General features: G+C 42.4%; 1 protein-coding gene across 4 annotated transcripts in view; it reads right to left on the reverse strand.

Annotated features, from left to right (window-relative positions):
• The window catches only part of esrrb (estrogen-related receptor beta), a 47,270-nt gene extending 45,918 nt beyond the window's left edge, over positions 1–1,352 (reverse strand). For all 4 annotated transcript variants that reach the window (XM_030392311.1, XM_030392308.1, XM_030392306.1 and 1 more), the window contains exon 1: positions 1,152–1,352. Coding sequence is in view for 2 of the 4 variants with exons in the window: in XM_030392306.1 (XP_030248166.1) it covers positions 1,152–1,164 (13 nt within the window). In the remaining 2 variants the exon portion in view is untranslated. The remainder of the gene's footprint in view (positions 1–1,151) is intronic.
• Between the last annotated feature and the right edge of the window lie 24,247 nt (positions 1,353–25,599).

Consider the following 25,599-nt stretch of genomic DNA (forward strand, 5'->3'; position numbering starts at 1 on the left):
TATCTAACCTGTGTACTGTCTTCCATCTTGATAACTGCCTTCACTTGATAAATCACATTTCTGCCTATTCTCCTCTGGCCTCTCAAGGTTTTTTCGACTGACACCACGGAGACTTTTGTCATGCAGTGTGAGCTATGCAAGCACCGCTGCTGCTATCGCTGCTTCTTATCAGCCCAGGTATGAAAAAAGTCAAGGCATGTGACAGTTGATTTGACAGGAAGGGATCTGATACAAATAAAGAATAGAGCTGCACTAGGCAAACACTCGATCAACACATGGCATGACAAAGTTAGTGGAGTATGACAACCGGGGAGCAGGACTGCCTTGATTTATATAACAAATCAATTTTTGTTTTGTTTTGTTTAGATGATTGAGATTTCTGTTTTCTATTCTTTTTTTTATGGCATCAACACACATTTATTCACTCTTTGTTTACCTATACTGTCTGTTTGGGTGATGCAATAAAAAAAACATTCTACTTGAAATCAACTTACAGTTACAGTCCTTTTAGCAAGGTAAACAACTTTAAGCAGTGAATTGAATACTGTCTGACTTATAATAATGAACCCATTAGTGCCATACAATTCTGATGCTTTAATTTGTTTTTCATGCAGAACTTAAACATAACAACACAGCAAACATGAAGCTGCTATGATCATTTTGCCTCAACCAGCTTTCTAATTATTTAATACGAAATGTCACTAAACTTTGGTGACGTAAACAAGTTTGACCCGGAAGAAAGCATCTCTTAAACACAACCTACTGTAGCTTCCCCTTAAACTACAACTTTTGCAAGGAACTGGCAGATAAATCTTCAATATGAGTTCCCTGCATTTAAAAAAAAAAAGTGTTCTCCCGGAATTTGTCTCGAGACAGCCAGGCAGCGAGGCCTTCAAAGTCGCCATATTTAACCTATTAATGCACACAGCAGTGTAATTCAGTGACCATTCCCAGAGGACAGGGTACAGTGTTGCACTGCACACGCCTCAATTAGCGCTAAACCGCGTGCACACTGATGTCATTTACAGGAGCTACAGGTGCGTCGAAGCTACATTTAAAATTAGAATAAAAATGTTTACACTCTTCAATGCAGAAAAACAAAATTGAAGAAGAGGAAGAAGATAGGATAATGCATGTGTAGTGTGCCTTACTTGGACAAGTCATGTCACATCCCGGTCTGAGCACAGCGCAAGGTAGACGTGCAGGCGGTGCAGGTGGTGGTGCTGACTCCAGGTTGTAGTGGTGGTGGTGGGTGTCTCCAGGTTGTAGTGGTGGTGGAGGTGCTGGTGCTGCTGGTGGTGTGGCTCTGTGTGCCTGAGCGCGCCGTTCAACTGTCACGCACCGCAGCTACCCTATCAACTCCTCCTCCGGCGCGCTCCCTGTGGCTAAACCAAACACCTCCAGCACCGGCCGCAGGACCCGGGTGAGCGCGGGGTCAAATGTGACTCAAAGTGTGTGTGTGTGTGTGTGTGTGTGTGTGTGTGTGCGCGAGAGAGAAATAAGTTACAAACGTAACAGTTCCGTTATGTGTCGTGACTTTAAATAACACTTGTTTCTGATAGCGCGTGTTAAAAAATGAAAGAAAAAAAAGACCCAGAATTTTGAGCGTTTTATTCGAGCTTTGTTATTTTATTCATACCTTGTGCTCGTGTGCATTACTACAGCCACCAAACCCACTCATTTAAGTCAAGCGTGTCTGCCCCCCCCCCCCCCCCCCCCCCAACACACATCCACACACACACACACACACACTCCCCTCCGCCCCTAAACTTGGTTCAAGCCCTAAAGTGTGGTTGCAGGTAATTTTTCCACCTGAGAAAAACGGCAGGTGACGGCGGTTCAACACCACAGCAGTCGGTTGGTTTCCACAATTGATGAATAAGTAACAGGACAATAGCACGGTTGCGTCTGTTGCAGAGATCACACACGCTGTATCACATAACCCATGTGTTTACAAACCCCATTTAATTTTATCTAAATGTATCTTTTCTTCAGTGGGATTTGATATGTAGTTTTCTGCAAGTGGGATACTGTGAAAGCCATCACAGGAAAAATAAAGTAAGATTAATTTGTTTAACATAAGGGTGAAATTAAAGGTATATCCGCCCTCTGCATGACCCCTGGGGGTCCACAGGCCTTATTTTGCGGTCCACTGACACTGTTATGAAAAAACATGTCACATGCCAGAAAAAATCCTGATGTAAAAACAATGTTAAGATTTTAGCTGTAGACATAACGCTCAAACTTCTGGATCCCATTTTATTTAAGTATTGTGGTAAGCAATAATTGAAATTGTTCAATATTTTCTGTTTTATCCTGTCTCATGAAAGGTTGTCCTGCTCACATTTTACATTCTCCATCATTGACTGACTGCCTCAGCTGTGGACCAGGGAGCGTTAAGCCAGCTGACAGCAGTAACCAACTCTATCATCTCCACTAGAGGGAGGGCTATCTCACAACAAGGCCACCAAGGAGCTGCAGCAGAGGTACCTTTTATTTATTTATTTTTTCCAGGGTGATTGTGTAATTCATAAACTGAATGAATGACAGTCAGGACAGTGCCAACAACCAGGCGCACAATGAAGACTCGACTGCATTTACTTCTGAGGACAAAAACCTATATCCATTACAAACGTGTAATTATTGTCCTTAATAGATTAATTCATGCTGAAAGATAGAAATGGGTTCCAGGCTATTGATGTAATCATTTCACTGAGGAAATTAAGTGACATTAAAAGAATGATTTTGTCACCTGAAAGTATCATTGATTCTTTTCAAATGCAATTAACTGTATTTGAAAATGGGACCTGCACATTGAGCTGCGCAAGGAGCACTGAGGATCACTTCATTTGTGAGAGATATAAAGACCAAATTATCCCATCAAAGAGAAAATCTATAAATGTAATGGCACAGCGCTTCAGCACTAAGGAGTGACAACAGCGGCCCTGTTCAGTTCCCTCTGTTAGGTGTATTAACTAGCAGTGAGCGCTTCTCAACAACCCGCAGAAAGATTATGCAGACTATGAAGAAGAATATCACTTTAAATTTTTTTATTGGCTTACCTAAACAGTCCTCTCTTAAAAGCAAGAGCCATGAGATGTCGACCAATCATTCTGATAAATAGTGATGTCATGGAGTTTTAAAATCCTTCCTTTAGTGTCTACACTCAAGATTTTTGCTCAATGATTTCAACAATGAGATGATTAGTTGATCAACTGGGAAATGTTTTGATAATTATTTTTACTTACAATTTTACATTCTCTGGTTACATCTTCCCAAATGTGAGAATTTGCACTTTGAAGATGTCACCCTGTGCATGAGGAAATTATAATGCATATTTTCTGAAATTGTCAATTAACCAAGAAAACTATTGGTAGACTAATCAATGTTGGTTTATGTAAAAAAAAAAAAAAAAAGTGAAGCCTCCACTAATTGTACGTAAGCTTATGAGAAAAATGATCCAACTTGACATGAGTTCATGATTATGATTACAGCGGTGTGTGGTTGCCTGTCACAGCATATCAAATTTCGATGTTCACATCTTTGTCCAAGGGGAGTTGCCATACCGAGTTGTCCAAGATGGCAGACTTGCTCCTGCATGTCAAATGTAATTTCATGGGCTTTTCTTATGATTTTCTGAATGTCACTATTAAATAAATTATGTTGATATCCAAAGTCACTGTTTCTTGCGCCTGACGTTGATGGCTAAACTGGAATGTGTGTCCATGACACAAGTCAAGCTCGAGCCCTTTTTAATTCAAAAGAACGAAAGACAACATTTTTCTTGTTTTAAGCTTTAGAAAACATGTCAGCTCTTACATAAGGGTATACACTACATTTTTGTAATATCAATTTCGCCAGTGTCGTTTTGTTGACTTTCCGTACTTCTCCGGTGAGTTTTGATGAATTCCAACAAAAGCTTGCTCGTGCAGCAGTTACTGATCCACACAGCTCCATAACCCAATTACACTGTTTGTAATCCAGTGAAAACAAATTCAGTGAAGAGGCAGAGAGGCAGGCAGAGACAGAAAAACATGAAACATATCAGACAAAACCACTGATATGATGTCCAAGCATCAGACGAATCAGGCATCAATCTCCTGTCCTGGTCAAAAATGCAGCATAATTCAAACCCAAACATTTTTCAAACTGAATCAGAGGGTCCAAAGCCCCTCTCCCTCCACCTGCTGTCAGCCATCCTCCATCCCACACTCGCCTAAATTTCATTTAGGAGACATCTTTCTCCCTTTCCCCTTCTCGCTCATGCTCTCTACATCGCTGTCTCTTCTCTCTCTTTGAATTCAGTGCGCCGTAGCCCTTAGATTTACTTGCTTAACAAATATGGACAGGGGGCCTAAGTGGTTTTTGAAATCTTCGAATGGACTTTGGAGTGCCTGTGCTGTGCTGGGTGACAACAGTCTCTCTGTCTCCCTCCCTCTCTCTCCCGCTAACCCAAATGTGTGTGGCTGTGTGTGCTTGTCTGGTTGTCTGTCTGTTTATGTTTTTGTCTGTTTATGTTCATGTCTGCATATGTGTGTGCACGCACGTCTATGGCTTCCCCATGCTCTCCCAGACTCCCTGGCTGGGAGATGGCAGCGCTCGCTGGAGCGGCAGTCTGGAAATGAGATAAGGATGTCTGATTCATAGGATCTGACAGGAAATCTATACTGTGCAATGTTTATAATCCAGCCATTACTACACAGCCAAATGAAAGAACAATAATCCAATCATTTACTCCATATTTACCTGAGGCAGATTCTCGGCTTTAAAGGCAAAGTGCATTGCACAGTGACGGAGGCTGTAAAACCACGGGTGAGGAGGGTGTTTCGAGCTCAGAGGGGAGGGCATCGAGGGGGGCGAGGATGGACTGTCCTCTGGGGAGATGTGTGTCTACAGGAGACGGGATTCTTCACCTGTGTGTGTTCAGCAGGGTTAAGGGTTACTCATTACTCATCATTAAGACCCCATTGATTTATGAGAAACTTGGAAAAAAAGGAGCAACTAGAGTTTATGAAACATGAGGTTAAAGGTTGCAGAGCTGAGCTCTACAGGAACAAATCCTCAGCACTGTATGCTGTATTGGAAAAAGTCTTCTACTATTACAAAGCTTATGCAGTTTAACTGTGTGTAATTTAGCTCCCTCGCACTGATCCTGCATCATCTATAACAGAGAAGCCCATAGAGGCAACGTCCCTCCATAAGCATAGAGGAATTCTGCGGTGGGGGTTTACTTATCATAGAGTCTTTCATGGACAGTATGCGCTGCTCTTCATTGTGTACGAGGGGGGAGGTTTATCTTATTTGGAAAAGTGAAGGGGGCCTGCCCTTATCTGTCAATAAACAGTAATTAGATTTTGTGGCCGATAGCGTCGATTGGTTTCTAATCTAGCTGTCGCCCTAGACGTGTGTAATTAAAATCCTGATTGATAAAGGGGCAGAAGCCCGCCCACGCCACCACTTTACCAGACCCTACCCCCGACCCCTTCAAAACACAAACAAGGGAGAGATATGAAAGAAGGCCTGGGGAGAAAACTGCACTACCTATTGATCAGCTCTATCTGCCTTCCTATCAATGCCCTTTTCCCACAATAGAGGGGCTAGTACAAAGGTTTCCCACGTTAAACTTCATAGCTAATCTTCACCCGGCAGATTTTATCCTCCCTGAAAAATAAAACCAAGACAACCAGTATTTTACCTAGGAAAAATAAAATCTAACCTCTTGCACTTCCAACAAAAAGAGTATTTGCATGTGCATGCATCTGTTTCCCTGTCTAAAATAAGAAATTAAAACATGCTTACCACTAATGAGGGAAAGCTTACTGTGATTGTAATGCAATCAAGGAAAAACACCCCTCAGGCGGTACAGAGATGAAAGAGGAACAATGCCATTTTATCTATTTAACTAATGGGCCTGTGAACACGAGAATAAGGTCCAGACAAACACACATGCATACACACAGGCACACGCAGGTGAATGTCAAATGTGCATCACGCATTAGACAAATAAGGTAGTACCTTCAAGTCAGAGATCTCCCACAGAGAGCAGCCAGGCTGAAAGATGTTCAAAAACACTGCCTGCAGACTTCACTGTCATCGGGGTCCATGCAGACAGACGAGCGAGGAAGAAAGGCTACGTGCTGTCTAAGTTCTGGAGACAAAGGGACAATAAAGTGAAACAGTGACAGAGAAGAGCAGGACAGAGAGAACGCATCAGGCGAAGAGGCTTCCAACTAAGTGAGCTTGCACATTTAGCCGCACCAGCAAGCGAATATCTCATCGTGACCCAAACCTCAGAACAGTACCATGACGGCAGGAGAGGCAGATAATCTGTCTTATAAAGTCAAATCTTGCCGGGATGTCCGCGGGATTTTTTTAAGCTCTGTTAACTGGGAGTGAGTGCAGACTGCAGGCCTGTGACCTTTCCTGTCTGACACTGGTCACCTGCTGTCGCGTGTGAGGGCTGACCCACAGCAGTGAATGATGGCTGCATACTCTGCTTCACCCCCACTCTGTGACACATATGCAATGGCAAATACATGCACATACACACACATACTATACCCACTGTGGAGCGGATAAACCACCGCTCACTCAACAGCACACCAATGCTCCCAACACATCAAGAACATAATAAATCACAAATTAGAAGTGTGTGAGTGTGTGTATTTCGAGGGGGGTGGACTTTGTCGAAGGCACTGGTCCAGTGCTTAATTCGATTCTTAATGGAAGGCAAAATTTCCAGAGGAAAACTTTCATTGGGCACAAAATGACTTTCCTTAGTTTCCACTTTCTTACACTGTGATAGAGATTGTGATTGATAAATGCTGGCAGTGCATTGCCAGCTCATGCATGGTTTACCTCATTTAACTGATTTTGGTAATTTCCTCACTAAACAGTGATTAATAAATGGTTACCTAAACAAATGGAAGACTGGAAAAATAGTGCAGAGAAAGCTTTTTAACTTCTTAACCAAAAATTTGCTTCATTGCTTGTCTCATAAGCATTAAATTGGTTCAAGCCTTTGGAAGGTTCAAAAGTATGGTTCCTTTCAGGGCACTATTAGTACTTCATTTTATTTTCTTAACACACACATAATCAAAATGATGCATTTGTTTTGTCTTTCTTTGATGTTTTAATGTCTGTATTTAAAGAAACTAGTGCAGTGCCCATAGGAAATATGTATTCCTATTAGAGATGCACCGATCCAGTTTTTTCCGATCCAATCCTGATACCGATACCTGGGCTGAGCGTATCGGCCGATACCCGATACCGATCCGATACCGTTGTTGAATTAATAATAAACCGTATACCTTCCACCATGTGAAAGGGACTAAAGGCACCAGACTTTCCTAACTAAGACAAAATAATCAAACAGTTACCGAACATTGTAAACATGTGTAAAATTAATAATGATAATAATAATAATACATTTAATTTATATAGCACCTGTCAGGGTACCCAAGGACACACGTAACAAAGTGGAACAAACAAAACAAAGAATAAATGGAGCGCCTGTCAGTCAGCATGGAGGGAACATTGGCACCGAAGTCAGTAGCACCGTCCGTGTACAAACTAGCGTCTGGAAGCTCCGTGCACACAGCGGGGGCGACGCAGGAGACCAAGAGATCCAATCCAAGCGATGAAGCCTGGGGTGAAGTGACAGCAGAGGTCCAGGTGCTCCTGTGCTGAACACCTGAAGATCCCGCCAGCAATGGCGAAGTAGCGACCATCCAGCCTCGCTGCGAGCTGGGGAGACCGCAGAAGCAGAGGAGGAGACAAAGCAGCCCGGCGGTGAATAACCCTGAGGTTGTGGTGGAAGGAGGACCAACGGAGCAACGATGGACAGCTTACATAGTATTGAGGCTAACAACTGATGGCGGGGCTAACAGCTAATCAGTGGAGAAATGTGACGTGAGTAAGTGTAACGTCCTGCAAACAGGAATACAAAATAAAACATAGCAGCTGAACCTGAGAATAAACTAATAAAGATTTGGTCAAACAACAACTTGTGCTCTTCCAGCATGCGACACACCAATGGGGCATTCAGACCGAACGCGACAGACGGGAATACAATCGCTTCAGACGCTTCTATCACGCCGCTTGATCATTTTGGACTATACGCGTCATTTGCTCCATTTTTGAACCGGTATTTCTCAACCCTCTCTTTTTCCACGTCGATCATGGCTGATATCACCACCGTTGCTGCACTGTACCTGCTGTACAAGTCCCAGAAACGCCGGAAAACCACCCGGCGTCGTGTCTGGGTTCATGAAGTCCTCCGGAGACGCACGGAGCTGGGGGAATTTCATTGTCTCCTCCAGGAGCTCCGTCTGGATGACGACCGGTTCCAGCGGTATCTCAGGCTGACCGGAGCCCAGTTCGAGGACCTGTTAGCTCGGGTCGGGGCAGTACAGTGCAGCAACGGTGGTGACATCAGCCATGATCGACGTGGAAAGAGAGTGGTCTGAACGCCTCCTCTTTTTTAAATTTGTCCCGGTAGAACACCGCAGTGGTGTCGTACAGCACCGGGTGCTCACATACAGCTACAATAAGCTTTTCCTCCATCGTTGCTCTGAGCGACCGTAAACAACCGTACGTGAGGAAAGTGACGTCGTTGGCTTGAGCTCGTCGTTGATTGGATGTCGCGGCGCGATGCCGCCTGAAAAGTTGGATATTTTCAACTTTATTCGCGTCGCTTCAGACGCGCTGCTCCAGATGCGCCGCTTCAGACACGCCGCCCCAGATGCTTCAGATGCTTCATTCGCGCCACTGCCGCCTGAATCGCGAGTTGCCACTCCATTCGCGTCTATCGCGTTCGGTCTGAACGCCTCTTAACGCTGACGAATGGCGTAGGATGTGCTGCGACGGAGAAAAAAATAAATAAATTGGATCGGTCCGTGGATCTGTTCATTTTACCGATCCCCGATCCAGCCGTTTTGTCAATATCGGGGCCGATATCCGATCTTAATATCAGATCGGTGCACCCCTAATTCCTATAGAAAAGTGGGAGGTTAAGTAGCTTTTTCATGGATGGCCAAATGAGGCTGTGTTTGAAGGTGGGACATCAGGGATATTTAGGTTTGTTGTGAAATCCGATATTCCAGGGTATAATTGGCCGTTTTTGACTATTTTTGATTTTGCCATTATATTTCACCTTAAAAACTATGTACTTGTATTATTTTCAGCACAACCTCACATGTGTGACTGTACAGTTATTTTTTTATTTTGACATACTGTATTACCACAATGGACCTAAAATCACAAAAAACATAAAATCCGAGTAGAAAAAGTTAGATTTTTTTACTGTGAAAAACAAAAATATGTTTAACAAACCATTTTTTATTACTTATAATGCAAATATAAGTTGTTGTTTGCTAAATATGTGCATACATTTTAAAAATTTACAAAGTTATATGTAACTATTTACATTTAAATGCAGGCAATGCTCAGGTCTGCCTGAGCTCCTTCCAGCTGAATGAAGAGCTGCACTGCCTGCTCCACATTCAGCCGTCTCCTCATTGTTCTGACTCATTAAACAAAAAACCGACTCCACTACACACTAAACACACTACACACCAAACACTACATAACACACTAACTATACACTCCAAACACGCTAAATGTCACAAATCTCTCAACTCTCAATATCGCTGTCTCTGCACCGACTGTCGTTGCCTGTCATTCATCTGCCTCCGTCCCTCCCTCCCGTTCCTCAACAACCAAACTTGCTGCTAGGACACTTTTGTGACAAAAGCCCGTTTTTACCGTTTCTTCCTGCACCAGACACAAAGCAAACGTGACGGCAATGTTCTCGAAAAAGCGTGGCGGACATTATTTACCCTAAGTCGAGTTTTGGACGTGCCAGTGCGTCCGGTCCGTCGACTCGGGAGGTGGGCGGTGTGGGTGGGCAAGCGGCTAGCAGCTAGCTACACACGAACATCCACATATTCCGATTCCACTTTGTTACCCACGGGTCTCCGGATCTCCTCAGACTCAGTCCGGACTCGTTTAGTCTCATTAATCCACAACAGTCAGTTTAGATGCGCAGAACAGAATGGGACCGAACCGCCGGCAAAATCCCGGTCCAGCTCGCGCCGCTGCAGGTATAAATCCGCTTGTTTCTTAAGGTATGTCGTGGGCTTGAGCTCTGCAGTGATTGGCTCTGGTGCGCACGTGGCTACGGTATGCAGTGATTGGCTCTGGTGCGCAGGTGACTATGGTGGCTATGGTTAGCAATGCTAGCGGAATTCGTAAAGCATTTCTGAAATAATTCATTCACGGTATCATTGTAGTCCAAACAAATGTGACGTTGCACACCCTTGAACCATGCAGCAGCCATGTTGAAACTCTCAGGTCAGTCTGATCCTGATCTGCAGAGATATTTGAGGCACACACACACACACACACACACACACACACAGAGATTCCTTGCTTTTATAGAGAGATGTTTTAAAGTTGCCTATACATTTTGTCATGTTTCAACTTGGATGTTAGTAACACAACCAAATATGTAGCAAAGTAAACATTTTAATGCAGAAATGTTACAAATTATAACTATAACGCACGCAAAAAGAAATCAGCAAAATATTTCAAAATAAAAGTCCTTATAACATAGACATATTGCACGTACTTGATACATAGTGAGCTATGGCCTTCATAGTGAGCCTGAATAGTCATTATGAATAAGATCACTTGCAATGCCCTGCAATAAATGTTACTTTAGTCTACATTTTCGTTTAGTTTTAGTTTTGTCAAGATTTAACAGTAGGCCATTTAAGACAAGCCAGTACAACAATATTTGGGGTTTTGCTGCATTGTAAAACGACCGAAATGTGAAATCCACCCACTCTTAGAAATGTTTGGACATATAGCTTAAAAAAAGTTATTTTAACGGACAGCTGTTTTATTGGATTGCTAATGACTTCCCCTGCTGTATCTAAAATGTATTTAAAACTAATCTTAAAGATAGAGTATAAACATAAATATGAATTTAGGAAATATATCAATTTGAGTATTTTTCAACAAGATGTAAAATATGATATCTTCTAACTCATTTCAAATCAATTTCTACCCTTGAAAAACTTGAAGAACCCTCCTGGATATAAAAAACCTTGTCTTGCGTGAATAAGTGTGATTGGAGATCAGATTCTCCTCTAGATTCTTCTTAAGAACGTCTTCTCTCCTGATAATAAGGCAAGCTCCCCCTGTGGTGCCACAACAGTGGAGTGACCTTGTCACCAGGGTGCCATGTGTCACAGTGGGGGGGACCCAGAGGGAGAGAATAGGGTGAACAGATCACCTCCCTGCATGCCTGGTACCCGTGCCCTACCCTTCCTGCTCCCACCACAGGCCCAGAACCAGAGCGGCCGGTGCAGGGAGAGGAGCAGCTCCAGGCTCTGGAGAACATGACTCCAATTAAGCTGTGGAGGCCTGGCTCACGCTCCACTGCCTCAGCCCAGATGTCCTATGCAGTAAGACGTACAGTCATCCCAGGGAAATGAACTCTGTCAGCATTGTCAAGATAGGCAGTGAGAGAGTTAGATTCTGCTTTACAAACAAATCGTACCAGATAAGGATCCATCAACATGAAATCATGATCATTGCAGTTTTGATAAAATGTTGTTAAAGGATATTAAAATTTAACCAGAAACCACAAGGAAAGCAGCAGCAACAATGACAGCTTGTTTCCTGTTTTGAGAGCCCTGGAGAAAAAATGCGGAGAGTTAAGCACACAGTAATAGATGAGAGCGATTGAGAGGCCTCGTTTTCCCCTGTGATTAAAAATGTATGTTGCCACACGCAGCCTTTGGTGTGGAACTCTCCTGGAAAAGGAGCTGGTTAATATTCAGGCCCATGTCTGGCTAATGTCTTAAAGTGATAAATAGGAGGGGGTTGCTGCCGTTTGATTGTTCTTCACAGGCAGTCTGGGAGCAGCAGCACAGGGGGATTTAAGGTGGAGGAATCCTCTCAAAGCTCCTCATTCATTCACTCTCAGACGCCCCATCATTAATTGGGCCTGTCGACATGACTCCTCTGTACCCAGGGCCACTGGCAGCTACCATGGTGGATGAGCTTTTTAAGACAGTTCAAAAGAGTCCTTGCCTCATGAAAGGCATTCAAATTACATGAAATTGCATTCATGTCAAGCCTTGCAGGCATATTCATACAGTACACTGGCATAATGTCTTGTTTCGTGCCCTGCATATCTGTGTGACTATATAATCGTCCCCTTGGGAGCAGATCACACTATAAAGAGTATGCTTTACAAACTATTAATAGGTAATGTTTTATTTTTCAAATGACTATATACAGTAAATATAGCGCTGTATGGTGCAAAGGAAAGGCATTTCACTTTAGCGTAATGTAAATATAGCGATATTTTCTAAAAGTGGCATGATATACTCAAGAGAGTAATATTTCCATAACAAACCACTTTTGCGTCAGGCAAAACAAGATCTAGTATTCCCCATGAAAACATGAAAATCCACAGGGAGTCAACGTTATTATCACTGCAAATAAAGACTGATTATACAGTAAAAGAAGCTGCTTGGAAGATAACTTTACACATTGCTTGAAGCATCCAAATATATCTGTAAATTAATCTCTAGCCATAGTAAAAATGGGACTTCTGAATGAGTATGTTAAAGACTCTTTTGCACAGACTTTAAAACTGAAATGCACAATAGATCATCCACACTAAAGCAGCAGCTGATCTACAATATGTGCAGCAGTTATCCCTCTGGCACAGTTTCCACTTTGACAGTTATCTCCCTCGCTTTGTGTAACTGTAGCTATGCAGGACAAGGTGAGTCCAGCCTTCAAAACTTTTTGTGATTTCTACTGATGTGGAGTTGGAAGGTGATCGCAGAAGGTGGCCATATTTGGTTCATGATGTCAACCATGTGGTACTTTAGTATTTATAACCATTAGGGGCTGTATATATGTCATGAAGTACAGCGGGCTCTTTTTCAGGGTGGCCACTGGCCTACTTCCCTTCCATCCTTGCCCTACCGTTTCTTCGTGGCAGGACCGATTCTTCAGCGGGGACAGTTGAACTCTTCATTTTAAGGGAATTCTAACTGCTTTATGTGATATTCATTAGTTTTTGCTTTATTTAAAAACGTTGCACTGCTGCAAAAAAAGAGAACAGAAAAATATATACAAGGTGTGTCTTGCTTGTAATATATCAAAAATCTACAAAGTTGGTTTACTTGTTATACTGGCAATAGACAGGTTTTATGCTTTATGTTTCATGCTTTAACTTTTTTATTTATTTAAATCATTAAGTAAACGTTGATAATACAATATCGCAATCTCCTGTGAAAAAGAAGCTGACTGGATTGCCAACGCATTGCTCGAAACACGAGAGAAGATGGACATGGAAAAAAAGTGTGGGTAGGTCTAGTTAGGTAAAAAGAGAAACTTGAATTTAGAAGGCGTACGATTGGACTTTTCATTCAGTAAGTAAAATAGAAGTAGGAGCATTTCATTTCTTGAAATTTTGTTGAGTTTATTTAGTTCATCTAGTACACTAACAGCTGGGATACATCTGCTACAGTGTATCTGAAACTACGGGGCAACTGGACTATCGCCACTTGCATTGGCAAGTGGCATTAAGAGGCAGGACAGGCCAGGATTAGATGGTTAGAATGCTAACTTCAACAGACATCTCCGCAACACAAATACATGGATGTCTTCACACTGATAATGTTTTTGAAGTGTGGGATTTAGAGGCAGCTTGGGAGAATTTCTGTTGTGTATAACATGTCAACTCCAGAGGTTTAGTTACTGAAGGACGGCTGTGATACTGATACTGGCCGACTGGAACTTGACCTTGGACAATAAAGCCTTCTGATATTCAACGAAGTTCACAGCTCTGGGCTGGGAATGAATGCTAACCCTAACCCTGTTTGTTTCCAAAGAGGCCTCACACATAGCTTTCAGTTGGGTCTACCAACTACTCCACCTGTCTCTCCATCAATTAGCTCATGCATTGTCATTCTATGGATCTTTTTCCTCCTACTGAAACTATTTGCAGTCTCACTTTTTCTCACTCTTTAAATATTTCACTATCTTTTGCAGTCACACTCGCTCAGTATCCTCCCATTACTGTTTCCCCTCCTCCTCTCCCTGTCGGGGAAGTGGTTTCTGTTATGGCAGTGGGAAGGCTACCCGCAGCGGGAGAGATCCTAATTAACAGCCTATTCATTTGTGTGGAGCGGAGGGCTCCTGCTTTCTGAGCACTTGTTTTATGGTGGCGCTAGGGAGCCCTGTCCAGGGATTTGGAGGGGGATAATTGCCTTTGCCGCAGGCTGCAGTAATCTGGTCGGCTAATTCATTATTTTAATAAGTTAGCTTCTCCTCGGGGGTGTGCTAGCTGCGCTGCGCCTCAAACCTTGGTGGTGCACCTCGTTATTGTGGCGCTCTTTTACACCGCCGCCCGCACGGGGTTAATAACTGTTATTAGCCTCTCTCCTCAGCCTGCAATTTCTCGTTTAACTGGGGCGATTCAAACGAAACCTTTGCGAGCGTCTAATAATCAACCTCTCTGGAACCAGGGGTAATCCCTATGAAGGGGTCCATATAGTGGAGAGGGGTAATGGATGCAATCACCTGAGTGCCTTTGCCTCCGCTCCTTTCATTACGGGTCCTGATGTTGTTTTTGTTGTTGACGCCGCTGTTGTTTTTACTCAATTCCTCCAAAATCATTTGAGGGAAGAAAAATTTGAGTTGAGCGGGGGAAATGGATCAGAGTTATACATACAAATAAGATGATCATTAGGTTTGCGTAACTAATGGCTTCATTTAGTCCATAATCTTCCATCTCTCTAATGGGCTCTGCAGTCAGTGGGATATGTGCATGTGTCTGTCTAGAGGCAGGTTTAATGACTCCAGTGCAGTCAGACATTTTGTGCATTGGCTGATTAAAAATCATGTCATTTCAACAGGAAGGGAATAAAGAGAGGGCTTCATGAATACAAGTATTTGAAAAATCCAATATTGGAGATGGTGATGGCTAGATGTTTGAAGGAACCTGCAGTTAAAATCCAATTATGAGTACAGCACAAAGTGGTTAAATGCTTTTGAATGCAACTACTGGATACATTATTTCCCCATGTGACGAAAAGAGATATCCTAATTCACTTTTGAGAGAAAATACAATGTAGACAAGGCAATCCTATTATGTGTCCCCTGATATCCCTGCTTTGCATCTGCCAATGACAGAGGAAGAAAAAAACATTCAGACTGTCCTTAACAGTGAAGTTAAATACAGAGAAACTTAAAATGTTCTGCGTGGCGGAGACCATTATACTTTAAAATATGCAATTTTGGTGCATCTTGTTTACATGAGCAACTGGCAAATGCATGTATGCTTTCACCACTAGCTGTATATTAAAAACAATCCATCTTGATTGTGTCCCCTGTAAACTCAGGCCTCAGTCCACATGCTCTGTGTGGCTTATGTTCCATCCTGTAGACTAGCTTGTTTAGCTGTCATCATGCTGTGACCTGCCAGCCACTGTGAAATGAGCTCCTGGATATTAAAGAGGCTATCTCTTCATCTATACTTAACCATAGTGAAGTGAGACATCACATGGCCCTGGGCCCTGTAAGGGAGAGGGGTAATAACATATCGGGTAGAAAATGGTGAAATGAGCAAGGCCATAAACCATGGTCAGTCATATGACTGAAAGAACAACTTTTCCACTAATATGCATTTCTCATCCACCCAACAACAAGCCATTAAAGCACCTGAAGTATTGCACAATGTTTATCCAAGGATGTGACAGTGTGCAAATGGCTCTGTGTGATCATTTAGCACTTTTATCTGCATCTAAAAGTTAAACCTTCGCTCAGCCACAGCCCCTTCTGCACACACTAGTGGTCTTGCTCCATAAAGTGCGCACATGATAGTAAATGACCTGGTTCACTATTAACTATTATCCACTTAATGTCCTTCCTGGCTTGCCACATGTGGAGCTTTGGCTAAGTGCTGGCCTCTGGGGCTGCCTGGGGCTCGTTCAGGGCCATGGCTTTTCAAAGCCCACGCTGCCATCTGTTAGACCAGCGGCCCTTTTCCCCTTCCCCGGCTGATGTGGCCGCAGCTGGGACAGCAGAGGCCCATGACTGTCCCACACCCAGGTGTTTACCACAGCTTCATGCATATGGATTCAGAGATTGCTATAGATCTCTGATAACTTATGTGGAAGCTGACACACGACTAATAAACGCTCCGCTATGTGGACAGTATTGCTGAATGCTATTTGTGCACAGGGGGGAGTTTGCTTATTGATTTTTGTTTCCTCTTATGGATATATCCCATTTGACACTCTTCTGTGTGAGGCAGCACTGATCAATAAAATCAGCTGATGTTTTCCGAAGAACTGCTGGAGTGGCATAGCTCAGCCCAGCAGTCCTGCCCACCTTAAAGCCGCTCAACTTAGCATGACTGGCTGCTAATGAGTGGTCCCTCCTCTCATCACAAGATCCCGAGTCCCTCCCTCCCGCATTCATCAATTCTCATTAGGGAAAATCATCATGTGGAATACCAACTTTTGGCCAATATTCATCACTGTCAGCCCTCATCCACGGCAGCACAATGACAGACGCAGGATCTGGGAGTGCCTAAGTAGCACTGACTTAGCTCTTTTATTCCCTAATCTCACCCTCTGTGCTTGTGGCGCCCAAGCAACTCTCCGCAGTGCACACTCCCTGACAGCAATTACTTTATGCAAAAAGAGTGGAGGAGTTCAGTGAGTGGCGTGAGTGAGAATAAGCCTCCTCTGAACTCTGCAGCATTCCAATTGGACCAGCTCACTTCCCATGGGCACTAAAGGGCAGCAAGGAGAGGTGGCAGAGGACAGCTTGGTAGCACTATGGCGGGGATCTTGTTGTGACATCGGCCATTTAGTCATCATATAGCACTACCATATAACGACTACATAATTGCATAGATTTATTGTGATTGTGCTCATACTTAATGGTCGTATCCCGAGAAACATCGGCATTGGGCATTTTGGGGGAATACGCTAAATTACTTTCTTGTTGTAACATAAATGACTTGGGGGGAATGGCTAACCTGGCTCTGTTCAAAAATTCACCAAATCTGGCTACCAACACCTCTTTTTTTTTAAGTAGGTTTAACGTTTCTTGGCTGCAAGAGCTGAGGTTGCCAGGCAATAAGCAAAAAGTACAGGATATTACTAACCCTTCATGTTTGTAGGTTTGTTATACAGAACCATCTGAGAAGTTGTCCCTGGAAATTGTCAGGAAAAGGGCAGGCATTTAAAAAAAAAAAAATACTGTAAAAATGGCAGACTATTCCTTTAAATCAGGGATACATCTTTCTTCCATCCACTGGCTCCATCTACTCTTTAGGAGCTTATCTACGTCACAGACAGTTTGCCTTCGCCAGCAATGTGTTCCCCATCCTGTAAAAATTAGCTTGCGCATGTCATTCTCATAACGGCAGCAGGATCAATACATTCATTCCCATTTTAGCCGCTCTGCCCCTTTGCCCACCCACGCCCAAGAATAGGACAGCTTGCAAAACCCAGCCGCCATGTCAGCTAATCACAGCCCTATTGCTTCAGTCATTCATGCCCCATCGTTGGCCCACACCGGCTGCCTGCCCAGCGCAGCTACAGATTTTACCCAGAGGTCAGCAGGCTGGCCGGCCTGTCTCAGTCCAAACTCCCCTCCTGCCAGGTGGATCAGAGGGAGGCTAGCGGTTTGCTTCACCGCTGAGAAAATGAGATCACACCGCCACAATAGGGGGGCTGCCTTTGGAAGACCTTCATTCCAGGCTACAAGATAATAGCAGAAAACCATTTGCATCAACCAAGGGGGCATTATAATAAATCAGACACCGTGATAAATTCTCCTAACGCCTGGCACTAACAGGTGTTAACTGACTGTCAATTATTGTCATTTACCAGCAGCTACCGAGCTAAAGGAGGCTTCTGTGTTGTATTATGAAAAAAGTAAATTCGTTAGCACTGTTAGCTGCTCCAGGGTACACCATCTTTGGATTCAGCTCCATGAATACAAACTTGAAATTAAAAAAAATATCGAATCACCTTACAATAGAATACAGAAATCGTAAATACTAATTAGATTAGATTTTTTGTAGGATTGCCAATTATTGGTTAAATATAGACTGCAGTTGGTGGGATGTTAAGATAAAATAAAAGTATGCATTCAGGGCTCCAGGTTGCAACTAAACATTTTCAGTAGTCAAACTGGTTTTAAACAGTTGAGGTTATCGCAATTTCTTGTTGCGTGTGCTTTGATCTAAATGAAGAACAACATTTATTTCCCCCTCTATTCCTGTTAACAATCATTGTTATCATTTGTTTAGCAAAGTAAATTAAAATATATAAATATTAAATTATGTGCTGGTGCAGGGGTTGGACCCCTGTTTTTTTTCAGCCAATGTTAGTTCCTTGTCAATAATGTGCCTCTGAGAATTGTGTAACTTTACTGTTTGTGACTCCTGAATCAGTAATTAATGGAACAATATGTGGCCTCTGTTAAAAGAGAGACAGACAGGCAAACAGACAAACAGATAGATGGATGGAAAATCTTTCATGAAAACTCTCTCTCTCTCACACACACACACACACACACACACACACACACACACACACTAGAGGATGGTGATAGCATTGGGAAACCTTGGAGGGCAACATATGATGGCCTGAGGCGGTGTCTCAGTGGTTGAGGCATGAGTCACTTCCCTCAGGGCTGCCATTGAAAACATAAACAAACAGCATTCCTCCTCTGCAGGGGAGCATTTGAGGAAACTCGTTTGGTATAACATTTTGACATGGACATTGTTTACAGTAATACAGCGGTGAACAAACTGTTCGGTGACCTCACACACGGAAATACAGATAAATGCACCGTGCAGATATTGTACACATATAGTGTTTTTTTTCACGATCTTATGCATCTCAGGGAAAGCATTGTTTCCAAATCATACTGTAGATACACTTATACACACTTACACCTGGCCTGATCTCTCGGAAATATAGAGCACCTGAACTTTTTCTTGGTGTGATAGATGGATGGCAGAATGTCCCTGAGGGAGCGGTGATTAAACAGGAAGTAGAGAGAGTCACTGAGCGGGGCAGAAGCTGGCTGACCCCTCCTTCTCAGCAGCTCACTGATGTGCTGCTACAGAGACTAGAAGTGCGAGTGGAGGGAAAGAATGAAAGGGAGCCATAGATTATCAATAAAGTCAATATGGCATTGTGTTACACGTGCCCTCTGACCTAAGCAGGGTTACTAGCTCTGATATCCTTATTGGGACAGGACTACTGGAGGAAACAGTCGTAAATCATCTGTATGCGACAATCAGATGTTGTGTGCTTATCAGGTTTTTTTTTTCATTCAGCAATGTTCAGATGAGCGAGATTGAGATCAATAACCAAGTTTAGCACTGGACTGTATCACATAATGATCAGCAGAGTGTCCTTTCTTGTTTCAAATATCATAAAACAGACGAATGAATGTATTTTTTCGGTACTTGATTCTTGTTTTACTTCCGAACATATTTCATCTGACGTCTCATTTATGTGAAATTCTCACATTAGTATGCAGATTATTCAAAAATGATCTCGCAGTCACGTTATCAAAGCATTATCACTTCATACCTAATTAGAATTCTGGTCACAGTCAATGAAAAGCTTGTTTCAACATATACCATATCACCACTGCTTCTATACAGTAATGCCACTGAGCTGAAATCTGTGCCAGACTGGCTACTTTAATTCATCTCCAGCATTCCCGTGTTTAATTTTTAGCCTTGGCTGCCCGCGGGGACTTTAACCCTTTCTGCTGTCTCATTTTAATCGGATGCTTTTTTGTTAAATGTTTAACTTAAATTGGGAGCCTCATAAATATTCCAAATCACTCGTCCTGTGTTTGATGAGGAAATGAGCCTCGTACCCGCCGTGATTCCCCAGGCAGGCGGGCGGGGAGGAGGAAAAAAAAGAAAGCCTACAACTTAACTCTTGGAACTAGACCTGTGCGCCGCTCTGACAGCCTACATTAGCAAGCAGCAAATTGTTTTAACAATGTGAGGGCCGCCTTTGTGTCGAGATAATGATGATATCTCTTTTCTGTGGCGCTACATGCTACTGAGGTAATCATAAAGGTCTCTACTGTCATCACTGCCTGAGAGCACCTTTTTATGGTCTAAAGGGACAACAGCTTGTGCTGAATATGAATCGCACCACTCTATCATAGACTTTACATGTTGCAAAGGCGCATTTTGGTATCTGTTGAAGTGAATTATATTCATGTAATTTTCAAAGATTAACACCAATGACAGCGGAGCACACACATAGTTAATATCGTAGCGTCCGAGCAAAGTTCAAGCAGGCCTGACCTCTGAGGTAGCAGATAGGCCTGTTTCAGAGTTTCTCTGTTTCTGTCCGTCTTTGCCTCCCGTGGCTCCGTGGTCATTAATCTTCCACACAGGTGCTGAGGACTCCTGACCCTCTGCTCCACTTCCTCCATTAGCACCATGACAGCTCCACTGTAAGGTTCATATACCCAACTGTATTTCCATCCCTCTTTTCCCAAACCCCTTCAACTGGCCGGGGAACTTTAATCCACAGCGTCCCCTTCACTCCTCAAAAAGTTCTTGATCTGGCTAGCACATGCATGTATTTAAAAGTGAGTGAAAGAAAGACACAATGAATTTTTGATACCATTGTTTTTTTTTAAACCACAGCTGTTTGCAGGATGCTTTTCAATGTGGTAATGCATCTGTTTGTTGTGATGCAAGATCAATAACAGTAATATGAAGATGGTGGAGCAAAGAACTGTGTTTTACAGCCGTACCACCAGACTACAGCACAGTTTTGCTGTTATTGGCAAAATGCCAGAAAACGATACAGATGATACAGTCATGGCACGTGCTTAATAAGTGATGACTGAGATCACTTTTGTCTGAGTTCCAACTGATTTGGCCTTTAAATAAAAGTAGATATTGCAAAATACCACAGCAAGAAAAAGTCCTGCATTTAGAATTTAACTTGAAAGCAAATGTACAGATGTATTCAGTTAAATTTACATTGTACATGAAAAAATGTACAGTTACATTATCATTTTACATGTCCACAAATTTCATCGGAAGTAGGAGGCAATTACCAAGTACGATATCTGACATTTGTTAGAAATGAATGCCTAGGAGTGGAGGTATAAAGTAGCATAACATGTAGATCAAGTACAAGTAACAAGAATACACAGTCCTGATACACAGTACCAGCTGCAGTGTGATGATAATGTGACAAGACCATGACAAGGATTCTCAGCTCGAGAACAATATCCCAGCTCCCTTGTTTTCATCAGCCGGTCTCTGGATACGTCCCAGTCAGATTTGTGAATCTGCGCCGTGTTCTGAGGTCGCAACCCCTCCACTATAGCAGCCTCCTGCACACAGTTTCAGTTTCACAGCAGTGGAAGCCCCCCCTCCCCATGCAACAGCTGCATCAGCTCACACACACAAACACAGACACACATGTTTAGACATTTACACATTCTCACATCACACACAGACACATAACCCTACACTAACACATGCAGGCGGTTGTTTTAACATATGCAGCATCTCTGTGCATCTTCTCACTGGCCACCATACGCCCAGGCCCAAGGCAAAGGAAAACACAAATGTCAGTCAGGATGGGGAAAGGTTACGGGGAAGCTAAGAGCACGATACTGTTAATTTGCTCCCCGGGGTCCCAGGAGTCAACCAGCAGAGTGATCCGACTCCACTAGCTCATGAGATATATCCAAAATACCAGCTCCTCTGGCAGCCTGCAGCCATCAGTGATAAAGAAATTTAACAAAGAGCATCTGCATGACATGGATACTCAGACTGTGGAGCGTTAAGTGAATTACCTGCAACCTTTTCCTTTGTGATTATTCAACAAATTCCTCTGTGGTTGAATATAAAAATATTCTGAAAGTATGCAAACTTTTTTCTGTTTCCAAAAAGAGTTGAATTATAATTATCCATGAACAACGCTGGTAAAGGAAAAGTTACGTTTGTTTTTCCAATTGAAGTAATGCAATCAAGTGTGTCTAAAGAATATTAAAGATTTTCAATGTGGTCTCAGACATTTGGAGCCCAATGTATATATATGTATCAGTGGACGTGCTTAAAGTTACACAAGTCGGTTGCGGTTTATGGATATTGGCTACTTGTGCAGAAACAAATCTGTGTGTTGTATACAGGTGTGCGTGGCTAGAAAGTGGAGGGTTCTGTTGCCAATAAATAAATGATGTCCCTACCCATTGGTGCATAAACCTGCGTACTCACCGATGCATTCCAACATTTCAGGCATTTCCGATTGTATTATCAGTATCGGAACAACCCTACATTATAGTACAGCTTGACTACAAAATAACGTACGGTTGTGATTGTCCTATATTCTGTTAAATACACACAATTTCAGACAATGTACCACACAAAAGTTTAAAGGATATATTGTGTGAAGCAGTCATATGAGTGCCATGCTGAGTGTCCTTTTAAGGGTAGATGCAGTGTAAACCTGGTGTGTGAGGTGTGTGTATATTCCTGCTGGTCCCATCCAGACGGTGTGTCTGACTTTCAACACGTCTCTCCTCCCCATCTCACTGAGGTCACCTCGTTGGTATCGCAAGCGCAGCAGTCACATTGTGCTTCAATGCAGACAGATTGCTTATAATAACCGTTAGAGACCTTTCATTTTTCCCTGTCAGCGATTTGCAGGATAATTTTGGCACCCTTTAAGGATTCAACTCCCCTAATAAGAGGATAAAAATAAACAAGCTAGTTGTTGAGGCACTATATCGGGATGGCATAATCCCATTTACAAGTCTGAACGCACTCTGGCCAATAAAATCAAACCCCAGCAACATTGTTATATGTGGCAATTTTCACCATTTCTAAAACAAGAAATGACTGAGTGCTAGGCTTTTAGACTGCCAGGATTTACTAAATGGATGAAACGTCACTTTTCAAATTTCATTACTAAAGACCTACAGCGAAAAATGCTCAGTCAATTCATGTACCATAACAAATATTAGGTACATTTATTTTTGGTTCAGCTATTGACCACTCTTGGCAACAGATTACATTATGAGTCTATTTTAATTTACGATATAGCTGTTTAAAAACAAGTTTCAAATTCTGCAGAAGTGGAGCGTATTGATTCCCACAGTGAGGCGCAGACGTGCTGGAGCTTTACTGTCAGCCCGGTCCATCCGTTGTGTCGCACCTGATCCGACGACATCCCGACAACCACATCACATACCTATACAGTCTGCGGGTACACCTCATTTGTTCTGTTCTTTTCATTTTCATTAAAAGCGGAATGAAAATGTGGTTTGGCTATGAAAAGTAGATACTCAAAGACATTAAGCAGAGCTATGAGATTAGGTAAATTAATCAAGTGCTGAAAGTTTGAGAGGAGACTGTTACAAAAAGGTGATGTATGAAAACAGAATACAAAGTATTGTAGGGTGAGATAGAATGAGTCGGGAGAATTAATCAACAGAGGCTGAAGGACAGAGGTTGAAGGAGTAAACTAATGTCGGTTCTGCCTTGAGTGAGATGGACATTTAAAAACATAGCCCGAGATCAATACTCACAAGGCTATCTCTGTTGATAAGATCTATCCATTACTGTCTACAAAGTTGAACATTTAATGCTGCTTTTTGATTAAAGTAACTCATTGCTTATTCAAATATATCTACATCTACTGGCAAGGAAAGCGCCCATGCACCGTTTTTATAGCTTAAAATAACAGCTTCAAAATCATGTGGATGGTACAGTGTCTTGTAACAGGGTGAATGGTGTCTCTGTCTCACATCTGAGGGATTTATGACAGAAATCTTCATTGTTGAAAAAGTAACGATCAAAATTTCAATCATGTACATGAGACCACATGACACAACCTTTATTATAAACTTCTGTCATGTGAAAAATAAATCTTTAAAAAAGCTTTAAAAGCTTTTTTAGCTCACTATACACCTACATACACATCGAAAGCAGTCAACAAGGAAAATATTGGGCAATATCGATATTAGGGCGATAGATCGGTGCATCCCTCAAAACTGTCCTGTATGGAGTAGGATATGAGTTACTATGTGAGAAGGAAACCTATAAACGTAAAATTGACTTCATTCAGAGGCACCCAGACTGGCAAAAAAATAAATAAATAATGGAAACGTGTGACATTAATTCCAGGCCTCTATTTATCTCATTTCTTATACTCTCTTTATGTATCTAATATTTGTAATTTACCACCGTCCAGGAAAAGTGACACAAGAAGCCATAAATTCCCCTCTAATTCCAAATAATTCCGATTACATGGACGAGTAGTTTTCAATCAGAAAGATAATCTGGATGATAGATGGTGGGATAATTGGCTGTCTCTGCCACGTAAATATTGTGTCGTTCTATTAATCTTGCCGAATGAAGTGTCAAGCTGTCACTCATTCGTCAAACTGAATTAGGAAATATAACGAATAAATAAATGCAAGCGGGTGGCAGTGGCTGCGTGTGTGTGTGTGTTTTTTGTGTGTGAGAGACAGAGAGAGAGAGATAAGATGAGATGAGAGCAGGCAGCTGCAGTGGCCCTGAGTCAAAGGAATCGGAGAGATGAGTGCGGTGGGCGCCTGTGCTCTAGTGCGTTTGTGTTCAAAAGTACGTGAAAGATTGGCAGAGAGAAAAGAGTGAAACGTAGAATGTGATGTATATAGTGACAGAGGACAGAGGACGAACAGTACTCCCAGTTCCCCTGAAATCAACTGGAGCATTACACCTCTTAAAACATCACTGTGTAACAATACACTGCGCATCATCTTGCCAAAGGCATTTTTATCAGGACGGATACCCTCAAAATTACACTGTCTTTTTCTTCCCAGGGTCCGTATCTGTCACATGTCAAAGGCAGCTCCATTCGCTGAATATTTTACCCAACTGTCAAGTGAGGAGCTGAGATTGTTTTTAGCCTCAGAGGGAGAAAGGCCATTTGTTTAAATAGCTTACAAGGATATTCACAATGCATTCTGGTAAGGTGTAATAAATGTTTACCAGATAACTGAGAGCAGAATATATCAGAGAGCAAGTTGGGAATTTGCGGCGTTTTATAATTAATATGTAAGAGATCAGTCAAGAGGTGATAAATATCTTATCTACCCTTTAACCTGTAGGAGAGGAAGATAAAAAAAAAAAATCAAGCAGTGACATCCTCTTAATTTAATTTATAAAGATCATAATTAACGACCTGCAGGCTGCAGGAGACCCCATTTCAGACTGGAGATAGAAAGGGCCTCAGCCGTAAGAATAAAAATGAAGTTTCTATTGAATTCTGAATTAAATCTCAAATATCAGTAATTTCACAGAAAAGGTCAGCTCTAATAGAGTTCCTCCCTGCTTTTTAATATCTCATATTTCTCTTGAAGGCGTCTACCTGGCGGTGACGTGGGCTCGCTAATTGTGGCCGGTTAATTAATGAAACCATCAGGTGTTTGCAAAGGCAAACAAAGAGCCGCGCTCTCCTAAATCATCAGTGCCCTTCGACATGGTTATTATCCGGC

The sequence above is a fragment of the Sparus aurata genome, chromosome 16 (assembly GCF_900880675.1).
Source record: "Sparus aurata chromosome 16, fSpaAur1.1, whole genome shotgun sequence".
Taxonomy (NCBI): Eukaryota; Metazoa; Chordata; class Actinopteri; order Spariformes; family Sparidae; genus Sparus; species Sparus aurata.